The 14,328-nt window shown below is 41.0% G+C and overlaps 1 protein-coding gene across 1 annotated transcript in view; it reads right to left on the reverse strand.

Moving 5' to 3' along the window:
- Positions 1-4,132, reverse strand: part of Slc2a12 (solute carrier family 2 member 12) — a 53,640-nt gene extending 49,508 nt beyond the window's left edge. Inside the window, exon 1 of the mRNA XM_052169759.1 lies at positions 3,846-4,132. Coding sequence (XP_052025719.1) covers positions 3,846-3,960 — 115 coding nt within the window. The 5' untranslated portion in view covers positions 3,961-4,132. The remainder of the gene's footprint in view (positions 1-3,845) is intronic.
- Positions 4,133-14,328: the final 10,196 nt, after the last annotated feature.

Consider the following 14,328-nt stretch of genomic DNA (forward strand, 5'->3'; position numbering starts at 1 on the left):
TCAGAAGGGCCCCTAGTCATAAAGCCAGTTCCAGCACGCAGGTGAATGTTAGCAACGTCTCAGCCGCACAGGTGGGCCGCAGGGCTTGGCTGGCTGTTCTAATGCTAGGTGTGGCCATGTCTGCCAAGTCCCTGCCACAGCCTGAGTGCTTGATGTCCCTGCTCCTGTTGCAGTAGTTGGTCCAGGATCTGTGGCAAAGGGACAACCTGTCTGCATTTTCTCCGGGGGTGGGGGGGAGCAGCGGTTCTTAGAAAGGGACTAGAGCTCTGTGCTTCTTAAGTGTGTCTTTGTGGTATAACAAACCTAGTATCCCCTTCCTAGGAGTTTGCTAGAAACCATTTTCTCAAGCCTCGTATCTAAGCAAAGTCCCGAGTTAGAAACCCTGGCATGATTTCCAAGTGAGGTTAAATGTCTAGCATCAAAGAGGTGCTAACTATACCCAAAGGAAGATGCTTGCCTTTAAAACAGGTCTTATATATACGAAGGCCTTACACAGAAGTCTCTAGTGCTTTACAAATCCTGTGGATTCCTTGCTTGTCAGCCGCCCTTTGTTAAATATGTGGTTTTATTGTTTTGTTTTCTAGTTATTTTTTTATTTTTGAGACAGGGTTTCTCTGTGTAGCTCTGACTGTCCTGGAACTCAGAAATCCGCCTGCCTCTGCCTCCCAAATGCTGGGATTAAAGGCATGTGCCACCACCACCGCCCGGCTTTTAAAATACACGGTTTTAAGGAGTCAGTAATTTTGTCATTTTAAAAACATTTATTTATGTGTAGTTTGTGTGCTCGTGGGCATTCAGTATTTGGGCCCAAGATAATAGGCCTACCTACTGTTACAATCTTTTTGAAATCCAGTCTTTATCATCTGGTCTAGCTGGTCTGACTTTCCCTTCCCTGGGAATGGGTCTGTTTCCCATGTTTCCTCCATGAAGAGTCCCCTGCGGGCCGGCCAAGAAAGCCAGACTATCTGCATTCAGAGGTTCCAGGTTAGGCTAAGCCTGAGAGAACGCTCAGGCAGTCTTAGTTACCTGTGAGGTATTACCTCAGCACTCACAGTTTTACAATCGCTAAGAACAACTCCTTAGGGCGTTCTGATTAGTGGAAGGATTCTAAAGTCCCAGGCTTCAGGGGTGGGGGTGGGGGGATAAACAGCAGACCTTCCAGAAGGGCCTGTGAGTCCAGTTCTGAACTCAGACAACAACTACAAGCTCTTGGCTTCTGACCTTTTTAGGAGAGAGAGAGAGAGAGAGAGAGAGAGAGAGAGAGAGAGAGAGAGAGAGAGAGAGAGAGAAAACAGTGGTGATGAGGCAGAGGAGGCTTCCAGAATTCTCTCTGGGCAGGACTTTAGATGTCATGGGAGCTGGGGATGAAGGAACAGGCCTCAGAGCTCCTGGCCAGGGGACCAGCTACCAACCTTCTGACTCCAAGTCCCCCTCAGCCTGTGGAAGATGTCCTAGCTTTGTAACCTCTGCCTTCACCATAACGGAGTGTCAGCTCTACGCATCAGGGTTTGGAGCTGAACGGAAGCCTCCTTTGGAAGAGCAATTAGAACGTGTCCACAGACTCTGCCAATTTTACTATCAACATATCCACTTTGAGTCGTAGCTTCCTGGAAAAATGATGGTGTCCACTCTCTTCCACTCACTGGGACAGAGCGCCCTTCCTAACTAAGGAGTTAACTCAAGGAAGACTTGCCAAAAATGCTTTCCCCATGTGCAAGAGTTTGGAGTGCAGATATGGGATGAGCTGAGAGTTTTCCTTCAACCTTTTTGTTGTTTTGCTTTTTCAGTATCTCACATGGTTTAATCAATCACCAACAGCCAACAGCTTTATATATATATATAAAACTTATTTTCCTCTTCTCTTGATTTTTTTCCACCTAGAAATATAGAAAAAAAACTCTAAACACAAAAAATATGCTGATAACCACCAAGCATATTTTAAATACTCTGAATTTCCTGATTTAAAGAAATTATATAAGTTTGAAATACAAAGAGACTAAAAGGTGCTTGGCAAATATTGTTTCAATAAGCATCAACATCTTGATTTAAATGAACTGAAATATAATCAATATCAGAGAAGGAGACATAAATGACTTCCTAAAACTATACAGCAAGGCTGTATAATATACGTGTACGTACATGCTTAGGATTGCTTAGAGGTGTCAAGAGATACTTAACACAATTTAGGGACATCTAAAATGTTTGCATTCATCTAAATATAAACTATATAAATATAACCCAAAGCTGTGGAAACTTTAGGGATTTTTTTCTTCTACATAATGATTCATTTTGGATTAGATTTGCTCTATTATTTGAGGTATTCATTTTATACAGTGATAAGCAGTAGCCCTTTTTACACTGACTTCTGCATAAATATTCAAGACGGATGAGTGTATCTACACATTACCTTTCATTGTGAAAATTGTAAATGTGTATAATATAAGATAGGAAGACACACTGTACTTTCAAAGCTACCTTTAAGGTGTGTGTGTGTGTGTGTGTGTGTGTGTGTGTACACGCGCATGTAGATGGGCTCACTATATCATCTTGGTTGACCTAAATCCTCCTTCTCCTGTATACTGACATTACAGGTAGGTGGTAAAAATTAGTCAACTCTTTATGGTTGTTGCAAAAGCCATACTGGGCAGTTACTTTTCTTGGTCTCTGTGACACTGTGACACAAAGACACCATTTAATTAACCCTTTGTTTGCCGCCGCCGCCACCACCACCTCAATGCTCTGCCATCTGCTGCCCCTCATTTTCTCAGGAATGTGTGGCCAAGAAGTTTCCAACTTCAATCTGACTCCCCCTGCCTGCTCTTAACAGCATTTAAAGGCAACCCGCAAGGCCCTGGGGAAAGAGAGAAGCTGAGGATGGCCCCAGGTGTCCATCCTTGATTAGATGAAGGAAGGAAAGATCAGGCTAAGGCCCTAAGCCTGGAGCTAGGCAAGCCTGGAGTGACACATTCCTGAGATGGGACCACTTCTCCTCCACAAGAGGCATTGTGGATTCTGTGCCCAAATCATAAGCATCCTTGTGTAGACCCATTCCCAGATCAAAGACGGCGAACGACTTCTGTGTCGCTGGCTGAGCATTGGTGACTGTTAGTAACATTCCACTAGGCAGCTTGGGAATGAAACGTGTGATTAAAGCATGTGGGGCTGATGAAAAGTATTAACCGCGGGAAGAAGAGGTCATTTGTATTCCGTCTGTCATAACACAATTAATACATAGTCCCTTGCAAAACAGATGAACAGAAAAAGGCACTAAGAAACAAACAAGCAGAAATCAAAAGAGTGGAGAATTGTAAATGTGGCAGCAAAGACAAGCGCCTAGGAGAAACACAGACAACACAGTAAAAACTACTAAAGTTCTCTTTGGGAAGGAGAAAGTATTCAGTATATCTCATTTTGAAAGGCAAGTTTCCAGGAAAGCAGTTTAGGGGCACAGAATAACTCATAAGATCCACTTGTTCCACACCGTCCATTTGCGACAATAAACAAAAAAAGTGCGTGCTCACAACGGAGGCTCCGATCCACCTTTCCAAGAGAGAAGAGTTGTGTACATTGCGTTACGTAAAACAAATTGATGTAGCCCATCCTTGCCGCAGCTCCTGTTTAAACACATAAAGTCCCAAGGAGACTTCGGTTCCCGCATGTAGGGCTCCGGGTCACTCCGCGTCGCACCGAACCCTACTTTCCCGTTTCCACGCACCCGGCAAGCTCCCTGGGTTGCGTGCGCATACGCACTCCCACGCACAAACGCACAGTCCGAAGGGGGCTCGCGGGGACGACTGTCCCCTCTAGCGGTCACCCGCCGAGCTAGCCCGGCCGTCTCACTTTACCTCCGGCGCAGGCAGGATGCCGGCCGCCTCTGGCTCCACAGCTGCCTTCGGTCTCCGCCTCTCTCCCCTTCTGGTTCAGCAGATTGGGGCCCTCTGTGTTTTCAACAGGTACCATGGTCACGGTAGGACTTACAGCTTCTTCCTCGCCACCGGACCACCCCGACCTACCGCGCTGACAGCAGTGGTCACCGTCCCCATGGGCAGCATGCTAAAGACGAGTGGGAGGGGTTGGAGGGGGGGCGACCTTCGGGCAAAGCCAGTGTGATTTGTAACCAACTTTGTTTCTATTTCCGAAGGCTTTGCCCTTTTCGGTGACACAGGCTGTTGCTATTCCAAGCAGCCTATCAGAGGCAGGGGGAGGGCCGTGTCTCCAGGATTGTTTTGCCTTCAGATGCAGAGTTGGAAGCAAGAGGTTAAAAAGACTTGGGACTCAAAGGCAGTGTTTGGCCACCGGGCTAGGGCTAGCTCTTGTGTTCCCCGCAATTTGAAAAGCAGCTTAGAAAAAGAAGCATGCAGATTTAAATGCAAGTTTGCAAGCCAAGAGTTGGGGAACAAATACCCACAGATGGTATCAGTTAATCTCGCCGAAGAGGAACATTTTATGTAAAGACATACCAGAAGGAAAAGTATTAATATTTCTTTAGTGAGCAAGCCCGTTACCCTAAAAGCCTGGGCACTCGCCAGCTTAATAAACAAAACCTAAAACTTGTTTGTTTCGATGGGATTTGGGTCTAGGTAAATGCCTCGCGTAGCTTTCTCTCTGGGCTTGTGGTACGGATAAAGGCCTGCTCTCAACTCCAAACGCATGGATTCTTTAGACACTTTCTAGCCTGAGTTTATAGCAAGATAGTCCTTTAAAAAAAAATGCACAGTGGACCTGAATACGAGGAGCAAACAGAGGATCTTCTGTCAGGTTGCTCGTTGACTTGGCTGGCGGGAGGATACTCGGTATTCAGGGATGACTGGAGCTGTTGTAACACGAACCAAATCAGGGCACCAGAGGGAGGGGTGTTTTACCGGTTTGTGAATGTGTACTTATATAAACAGTCAGACAGACTGACATATTTTACCATCCATTCTACACTTAGCAAATCATATCCACTGAGAAAGCTGTGACCATCACCTTAGAAATCATTGGGCTAAAAACTTAAATGTGTGAAGTACTTTATAAAACAGAAATGGATGCTGGACGTGGGACCTCGAGCGATTCTTTTCTGAAATAAAGCGTGTTAGAGAAAATGGGAGCCAAAATGACTTGCCTAAGCTTTTTAGAGCAGGCTGTGGCTCAGTGGTAGAGCCCTTGCCAACTACACAAAAGGTCCTGGGTCCTGAGTGTCAGAACTGCACCAAACAAATAAATACATCCCGTGTTCTCAAAGTATCCATAGCTAGTCAGGAGTGGAGGGTAATTCCCCAGCGTCCTAACATTCCAGCCCTGTCCAATACTCTTTAGCTCTTCTTGACCTTAAGAGATGCCAGATTCTCATATTAGCCATTCCTCTGCAGGGGAAAGCAGGTCTGCACTTGTCTAGGCAGTGACCTGTGTTTGCTTATTCTGCACACACTTTGCGTCATAACTGGGTTTTTCATTAGCATCATTTGAACACATCTTCCTTTATCCCCAGGCACTGTCATATCACGCTTTAGGAAAGACTGTAATTGAATGGTCAATTCAATTCAAATGGAAACGGCTCCAACTATAATTCAATTACTATTCAACGAGCATTGATTATACACCTGCTGTTTATGCTGGTCATTCTGGGAAGAATCCCTACAGACCCCACTCAAGCTCAGAGAAGATCAATGTATCAAGAACCAAAGAACTCATAATGCAAAATGGCTGAAGAAACTGCTTTTGCTTGTCCCCATGTGTGCTACAGGGTTTGCAGGGTTTATCTGTGGATATATAAAACAAAACCACACACACACACACACACACACACACACACACATTTATCTTTTCGTCACATTCTCTTGCCAGGAACCTGTAATGAACTCAGTGTAGGGTGGGACAGATGTTCTTGCTGTGAGTGACTTGTACAAACTGTTTATGACAGTTTCCCCCACACCCCTGCTTTCTGTGAACAGGAAGAATTGGATTGTTTGCTGGGGCAATTGTGTAGGCACAAGACAAACCCACTTCGAGAATACCTTATTGTGATTGTAAGTGGTTCAGCAACCCTTGCTCAGCTCTCTGTAACTATTCAAAGACTTCATAGGTATAAATCAGAAGTCAAGAAGAATAAGGAACCAACCTGACTGACTACATTGCCTCCTGGCCTCTGCGTCTCTTTCTTGTCTCGTTGTTTGCCTGACTAAGGCCACCTGGCTATCTCAAGTTCTGGTCTACACTTAGCTTTGTTCTCTTACATCAGAGTTGACTCCACTGTGCAGCACCAGGGTGTGCTGTGTATTTTCAGCCTTCAGAGTTTCTTTGACTCTGTCCCACCTTTCTTCCTATTCTCTTGTGCTTTTCCCCCAAGGCAAGCGATAGAGATCAGGATTCCGGTGACCCAAGGTTAGTCACAGAAGCTAGAGCCCGTCTTCAAAGCAGGCATTCTTCCTTCAAGCGGTGTTTCGCTGGATTCTCAGAAGGAATGCTGTGCAGAAAGACCAAGAATCTGAACACACAGGTCTTGCTGGGTTTCTGTTTTAGTTGTTACCATTAGACTACACCCTTGGATCCATCTGCATTTCTAGATGGCTGTCCTGTCTGGTATTGACTGAACCCAAGAATGAGATCAGTTTTCCGTGCGTCTTGGGGGCTTCATTTCTGGAGGGCCCTCTACCACACAGAAGTTTAGCTAGATGAATACGATCTGGTTTCTTGGGTTAGCCAGTCTTTTGTTATTGTTGTGCTGGTGATGACTATCAACATGGGTGGTAAGAAAAGCTACCCCATATTTCTGCCCCTACAGCTACCAGACCAATCCCTGTAAAGCCAATGTTTATCATTTCCAGAATGTGAACTTCAAGAGGGCAGGAAGTTGTAGATTTCTGTACATTCATCTATCCCTGTATTTCCAGCCCCTGAGAGGACACCAGCCATGTTGTACCTGCATAACAAATATCTGGCACACAAATGACGGATCACAATGAAACTGTTACTGGGCCAAATGACGACAGCTCTTTTTGAAATACTAAAACCGAAATTATGATTGCCTATGACATTTAGTCCCTACTCTTCTCATCTTTGCCTTTGGGAAAAGTATCACTGTGGGATGCCCCAAGCAAGTCTGAACTATTAAGGCCAACATTAAAAGCTATTCTTCCACTCAGAGAATATATAATCAGCCACCAGAAGACAGGCAGTCTGTCGCTCGTATCAACAATAAGTTTTACTACATTGTACTTCAGACCACTGCTGATAGGCAGTGCTGTCAGGTCTTCAAGCACTATGGCTTACCAAACGACAGCATGGAACAGACAGCAGATGCTTTGTTTTATGAAAAATCGTTGCCCCCCACTTTGCAGAAATCAAAACTCAAAACTGTACCAAACATGTCCAAGATCAAATGACATATTTTCCAACGTCTGATTATGAAAAGTTTGAATCACACAGGAAATCCTATATTTTGTAATACTATCCCAATGTTTTCCCAATTATCTATTTATCAATCCCCCATCTATTGAAATATATTAATTTTGGAGCTAGAAAACATCATACTAAGTGAGGTAACCCAGACTCAAAAGGTGACTCATGGTATGCACTCACTAATAAGTGGATATTAACCTAGAAAACTGGAATACTCCAAACATAATCCATACATCAAATGAGGTACAAGAAGAAAGGAGGAGTGGCCCCTTGTTCTGGAAAGACTCAGTGAAGAAGTATAGGGCAAAACCAGAACGGGGAAGTGGGGAGGGGTGGGTGGGAGGACAGGGGGAGAGAAGGGGGCTTATGGGACTTTCGGGGAGTGGGGGGCTAGAAAAGGGGAAATCATTTGAAATGTAAATAAAAAATATATCGAATAAAAAAAATTTTGTTACAGCTAAAGTAAGGGTAAATGCCTTCTATGTGGTATCATTAGCAAGGTCTCCATTCAAGGTTTCTTTCTTACATACAGTATTGAGCGCAAAGCCTAATTCCAGAAAACACACACAGCACAAACCCTGGTTACACCACAGAACATGACCAGCATCCCAGAAAGGTCCTTGTGTCTCTTCTGAGCCAAGTCCCACCCTGACCTCCAGAAGGTGCCAATTCTTAGTTTGCCAGTCGATCATCTCCACCTGTCTGGAATCCCTCTACAAGGGGAGAGTGTGTGAGGACTCCTGTGTAAAACCTCTTTTCCTGTGCTTGATTTGAGATTTACCTGTGTTTGTCCCTAAACTATCAGCTCGATCTCTTTAGTGCTGCATACCATAGCATGAGTACCCCAACTTACTCGCTTCTTCTTTCAGACTCCTAGGCTCTTCCCAACTCTTCTATGTCATAAGTAAAGCTGTGATGAGAACAAGTATTTTTGCAGAACCCAACATCTCAACATTGCCCTCCCCCATCTCAGAGGAGAAGAGGAAGGGGGTGGATGGAAGGTCTCTGTGATGGGGAGACCCAGAACCAGGAAATGTTTGGGATGCAAAAAAACTAAATATAAATTTAAGAAAAAGAAGAATATTGGTTACTTCTAGAGCTTGGGGTGGGAATTTCCTCAGAAGAGATGTAATGGAACTTTCCAGAATGATCCTGTTCTTTGGTGATCTCTCTGCCTATGCCATCTAAATGCTAGGATTATAGGCATCTTCCATCCACCCCAAGCTGCTAAATGTTTTCAGTGTTTCTTTCATACCATTAGAGTATTATTATGACTCATAACATACTATTTAAAATCTCTTAAATTATACAATGAACATAGGTAAGTTCATTATATGATTACTGTATTTAATATTATATATTAATCATTAAATATAAGTCAATAAAGCAATACAAGAAAATGTTGATACTGTTATTTTAAGTAGGAAAAGATAGAAAATTATATTCTCAATGTTTTCATATAAACCTTCAAAAATATACATGTATACATTGCTCAAGAATTTTAGAAAATTAAAATGAAGTATAATTGATATGTTGGGCTGGCAGTCATGTATAAAATGTGTGCCTTAAAATTTTTGGAGGGATGGGAATACAGCTTAGTGGTAGATACTTGTTTATTAGTCATAGAAGACTAGATTGAATCCCTCACCACTCCCTGCCTCACACACACACACACACACACACACACACACACACACACACACTAGAAAGAGCCATACAAAAACTGTGGGAGACCCTGAGAATATCAAACCTTCAAATCATAGGAATAGATTAAGATGAGTCCCAAGTCAACAGCATAGATCAAATGTTCAACAAGACCATAGAGAAAAACTTTACTAAGAAATGATGTACCCACACAGATATAAGAAGACAATACCAGAAAAGAAAATCCCCATGACTGGCCTTTAATAATTAAAACACTAAGTATATGGAGCAAAGAAAGAATATTGAAAGCTTCAAAAGGAAAAAAAACACAAGTTACATATAAAAGAAAACCTATCAGAATAATAACTGATTTCTCACTGGAAACTTTAAAAGCCAGAAGAGCCTGGAGCAATGCAGTCCAAGTCCTAAAAGATCATGAAAGTAAAGTGAGACTAATATACCCAGCAAAACTATCCACCATAGTTGCAAGAGAAAGAATATATATATATATATATATATATATATATAGCTTTAAAATTTTAATATCTAGCAAACCAAACCTAAAGAAAATGCAGGAATCAATACTGGCTGCATAGAGGAATAAAGACAACCAAGAGATTGGAAAAAATACAAAGCTATAATTACTAAGACACAAAGTACCATGGAGAACACAAACAACACCAAAAATCCACATCACAAGACCACAACACATAGATGTAAATAACATGAATGAAATGTATGACTATCCTAATATCTGGTTTTAAAAAAAATAAGACTATAAATAGACCAAAACTAAACAGAAGAGATAGAGAAGGACAGAAACTTTATTCTCATCAAGGGACTAGTTAACCAAAAAGACATTACTATTCTAAACAAACTCTTGTGCACCCAATTTTATAAAAAATAAAAAAAATAAATAAACTACTAGGACTAGAAAGATGGCTCAGTTGTTAAGAGCACTGGCTTCCAGAACACCTGGGTTCAATTACCAGCACACATAAGGCAGCTCACAGCTATCTTTAACCTCAGTTCCAGGAGCTCTGACACCCTCAAACTGACAGACCTGCAGGCAAAACATCAATGCATTTAAACATTTAAAATATATATACTACTGAATTTAAAGACACATGGTAATATCAACCCATTAATAGTAAGTAATTTCAGTACCTTATTTTCTTTAATAGACTGGTCATCTAAGACAATAGATTTAAATGTCATTTAAATCCTAAGTATTAGAAATTATTAGAATTACTAGAAACGTTAGAATTAAATGACATCATACATCAAATGAACTTAATTTTTATCTCCAGAATATTCTGCTCCAAAGCCAGAGAATGAATATACATTCTATTCAGAAGCACATGGTGGTGCTTCCCTAAAACAGACTGCATTCTAGGACACAAAACAAATCTTTATAAATTCAAAAAGATTGAAATAACTCTGTGTATCCTATCTGACAACAATTAAATTGATAGTAAACAAATCTCTAATATTTGGAGATTAAACAACTTATAACTGCATGATGAGCATTTCAAAGAAAAAATCAAAAAAGAATTTAAAAAAAATGCTGGAACTAAATAAAAATAAAAACACAGCATAATAAAAAAAAAATCTGGGACATATGTCCTGCATGGAAATTGATGGCCCTTAATGCCAACCAAAAAAAAGCACAAATAAATCACTTAAAGATATAACTCAAAAATGTAAACAAGAAAAATGAAACAAAACAAACAACTAAACAACAAAACCCAAATACAAACCAGGTTGATGACAGAAAAGTCAGAGCAGAAACTAATGAGATAGAAACAAAGAAAACAATACAAAGAGTTAACAAATCTAACCACTGGTTCTTTGGGAAGACAAGATTGACAGACCCTTGGTCCAACTAACCAAAGGAAAGAGAAAGCCCAAGTTAACAGGTTCAGAAATAAACAGGGAGATATTACAGCCACCACCAAAGAAAGTAAAAATATTATAAGGGAATACTTTCAAATCTATATACCATTAAGTTGGAAGTAAAAAAAAAAAATGACTTAATGATGCAACACAAAATTTTGGAAAACCTAAAAGAAATGAGGACTTTCTAGATTCAGCCAAGAAGTTACCAGAATCATACCACAAAGAGGCCAACAACCTTAACAGACCCATAACAAATAAGGAGGTTGAAATAGTAATAGTAATTAATAATAACAACAACAACAATAGCTTCCAACTAGGAAAAAAAGTGCAGGGCTAAATGGATTCACAGCAGAAATTCTACAGCTTTTCAAAGAAGATCTATAGTCAGTTCTTCTTAAACTATAACAGGAAGGAAGGAAGGAAGGAAAGAAAGAAGGAAGGAAGGAACAAAGAGAAGAAATGCTCCAAAACTCTTTCTATGAAGCTAGTATCACTCTAATATCAAAACCAGATAAAGGAGAGAGAGAGAGAGAGAGAGAGAGAGAGAGAGAGAGAGAGAGAGAGAGAGAGAGAGAGAGAGATCTACGGGCCAATCCCAAAATGTCTACCAGAAACTTCTAGAAATCCAGCAATGTGTCAGGATGCAGAATCAAGTCGCACACAACAACAGCTTTTCTAAACACCACCAACAAATGTGAAGAGATAAGGGTCATGGGCGCACTCCCATTCACAACAGTCAGAGAACACAATCTAGGGATAAACCTATCCAGGAAGTGAAGGGCCTCCCTCTATAATGACAACTTTAAACCTTTGAAGATGGAGACAAAGACATTGGAGAACTAAAAGGTATCCATGCTCATGGATTGGTAGAATCAACACTGTAAAAATGACTATTCTACCAAAAGCTCTTTACAGATGGAAAGGAATCCCAGTCAAAACTCCCATCCCATTCTTCACAGAAACAGGAAAAACTATCCCAACATTCACATGTGACCATGAAAGACTCCAGATGCCAAAACGGTTCTGAGGAAAAAAAAGAACAATTCTAGAGAGATTGCCAGTCCAGAACTCAAGATACATTACAGGGCCAGAGACATTAAAAACAGTATCACACTAGCACAAAAACAGATGTATAGACCAGTGAGACAAAAATCCAAGACCCAGACAGAAGTGTATGTAACTTCAGCCATTTAATATATGATGATTCCCAAAATACATGCCAGAGAAAAGAAAGCGTCTTAAACAAAAAACTGGATGTCCACATTCAGAGGAAATTAGACACACATCTGTCCCCTTGCACGAAAACTAACTCCAAATGGGTCAAAACCTAAACATGAAACACTGGAACTGCTAGAAGAAAATATAGGCGATGCCCCACATGATACAGGTGAGGGAACAGACTTCCTGAATAGGACTCCATTTGCCTAAGAATTATTGCAGCAATTGACAAGTGGGACTTCCTAAAACGAAGACACTTCTGCACAACTAAAGAAACTATCAGAGAAAGGAAGCCCATGGAGTGGGAGAGAATCTTTGCTAGACATACATCTAAAAGAGGATTAATATCCAGAATATATGAAGAACCCCCACAAAACAGTCAAAATAACAAATGATCCATTCAATAAAATGGGCCTGGGTCTGAACAGAGTTTTCAAAAGAAGAAAAAAGAATGGCTAAGCAATATCTCAACATACATATATATATATATGTATATATATATGCACACATATATATGTATATATATGCATACACATATGTAATTGTGTGTGTGTGTTTGTTCCTGATCCCTAGGGAAATATAAATCAAGGCAGCTTAAAGATCTTATCTTACCCCAGTCAGAATGGCAAAGATAAATGACCACAAATGCCAGGGAAGTTGTAGGAAGAGAGTTTGCAAAGTGGAGCAGCCCTTCTGGAAATCAGTGTGGAGAACTGTCAAAAAGCTAAAGATAAAAATCTACCATTACAAGCCAGCTATGCGACATCTTGGCATATGCCCAAAGGACTTCATACATAGGTACTCGGCCATATTGTTGCTCTGCTCACACTCGTTAGGAAATGGAGATGACTTAAACCCCCCTCAACTGATGAATGGATAATAGAAATGTGGAACGCTATTCATCTGTAAAGAAAAACAAAATTATAAATTTTGCAGGTAAATGAATGGACAGAGAAAAGATGATATTGAGTAAGGTAACCCAGAAAGACAAACATTGCCAGGGGCCTGCCCTGCATTTTGGGGTTCCGAGATGAGGTGGAACAGAGTTGGACAAAAGCCAAAAGACTGGTGATCTCTGGCCTTGTAACTCTAACTGTACTGGCAGCTAGAAGCTGATGGTTTCTGGAAACTTAATACTCTTGCTTATTCTTGGCGGGAAACTGCTGGCTTCTTTTCTCTTTAACTCTGTGCTTAAATAAGCACTGGGGGAACCTGACTTTTTGTTACTGTTCTGTACTCCTATAAGCACTAAAAAATGTAACTCTTGACGCTTATATAATTTTGTAATGCTGGGGAAATTACAAAAAGGATTTACTGCTAGTTCTCCTTTCTCTGGTGAGTCAGCCAGAAGCCTCCCCCTGGCCAGGCAAGAGGCTCAGAGCTTGTTAACTGTTTTGAACCAGAGAGAAAAGAGAGAGAGGGAAAAAAAGGAAAGAAGTCACAGAGACAGCACACAGCAGGTAAAGCAGAAAATGACTACGCCACCTTTATTGCTTTCAGCCTTTTTATAGCTTTTTAGACAAAAATGTTCTCTGTGTAAGAAAGAATTACCTCATAGATAAAATGTTACATAAAAGGAGAGTTACAGAGAGATATCAATAGCAAGTTCAAAGAAATGTTTCATCCTGTAAGATCATTATAAGTTCAACGCAACAGGTTTTACATGGCCTTGCTCTATAGTGCAGACCTATGGCTTCAACCTTGGACCTGCTTAAATGTTTTTCATTGAACGTAAATTTTCCCCAAGCCTATGTCTCTCTTTAGTCTAATTGTGAAAGCTCATTGTATTTCTTATGCAGCCTTTACTCAGGGCCCAATGAGAATGAGACACTGCAACAATGACCCCAGTAGAATCTGTGTGACAAGCTCCGCGCAGCCTGAGGCATTAGACTTCAAAAGTAGGAGGTCTCCTGGAACCGGTTATGGAACTCTGTCGTCTGGAGCAAACATACTGAGCAGTAGTTCTCATGGCAATTTTTCTGTTTTGTTTTCTTTCATTTGATTTTGGAGACGAGACACAGGTTCCTGGTAGCCTAGACCATGATCTTAAACAACAATAATGGGTATAAAACCACCCTAGAGATGGGGTCACTAACATGACCTTGTCTCCAGGAAAACCAATGCTTTACTTTTCAAATCGTTTACAAAATTATTATGATTGATGAAAACTTTCCCAACAATAACATT

This window comes from Apodemus sylvaticus, chromosome 23 (genome assembly GCF_947179515.1).
Source record: "Apodemus sylvaticus chromosome 23, mApoSyl1.1, whole genome shotgun sequence".
Lineage (NCBI taxonomy): Eukaryota > Metazoa > Chordata > Mammalia > Rodentia > Muridae > Apodemus > Apodemus sylvaticus.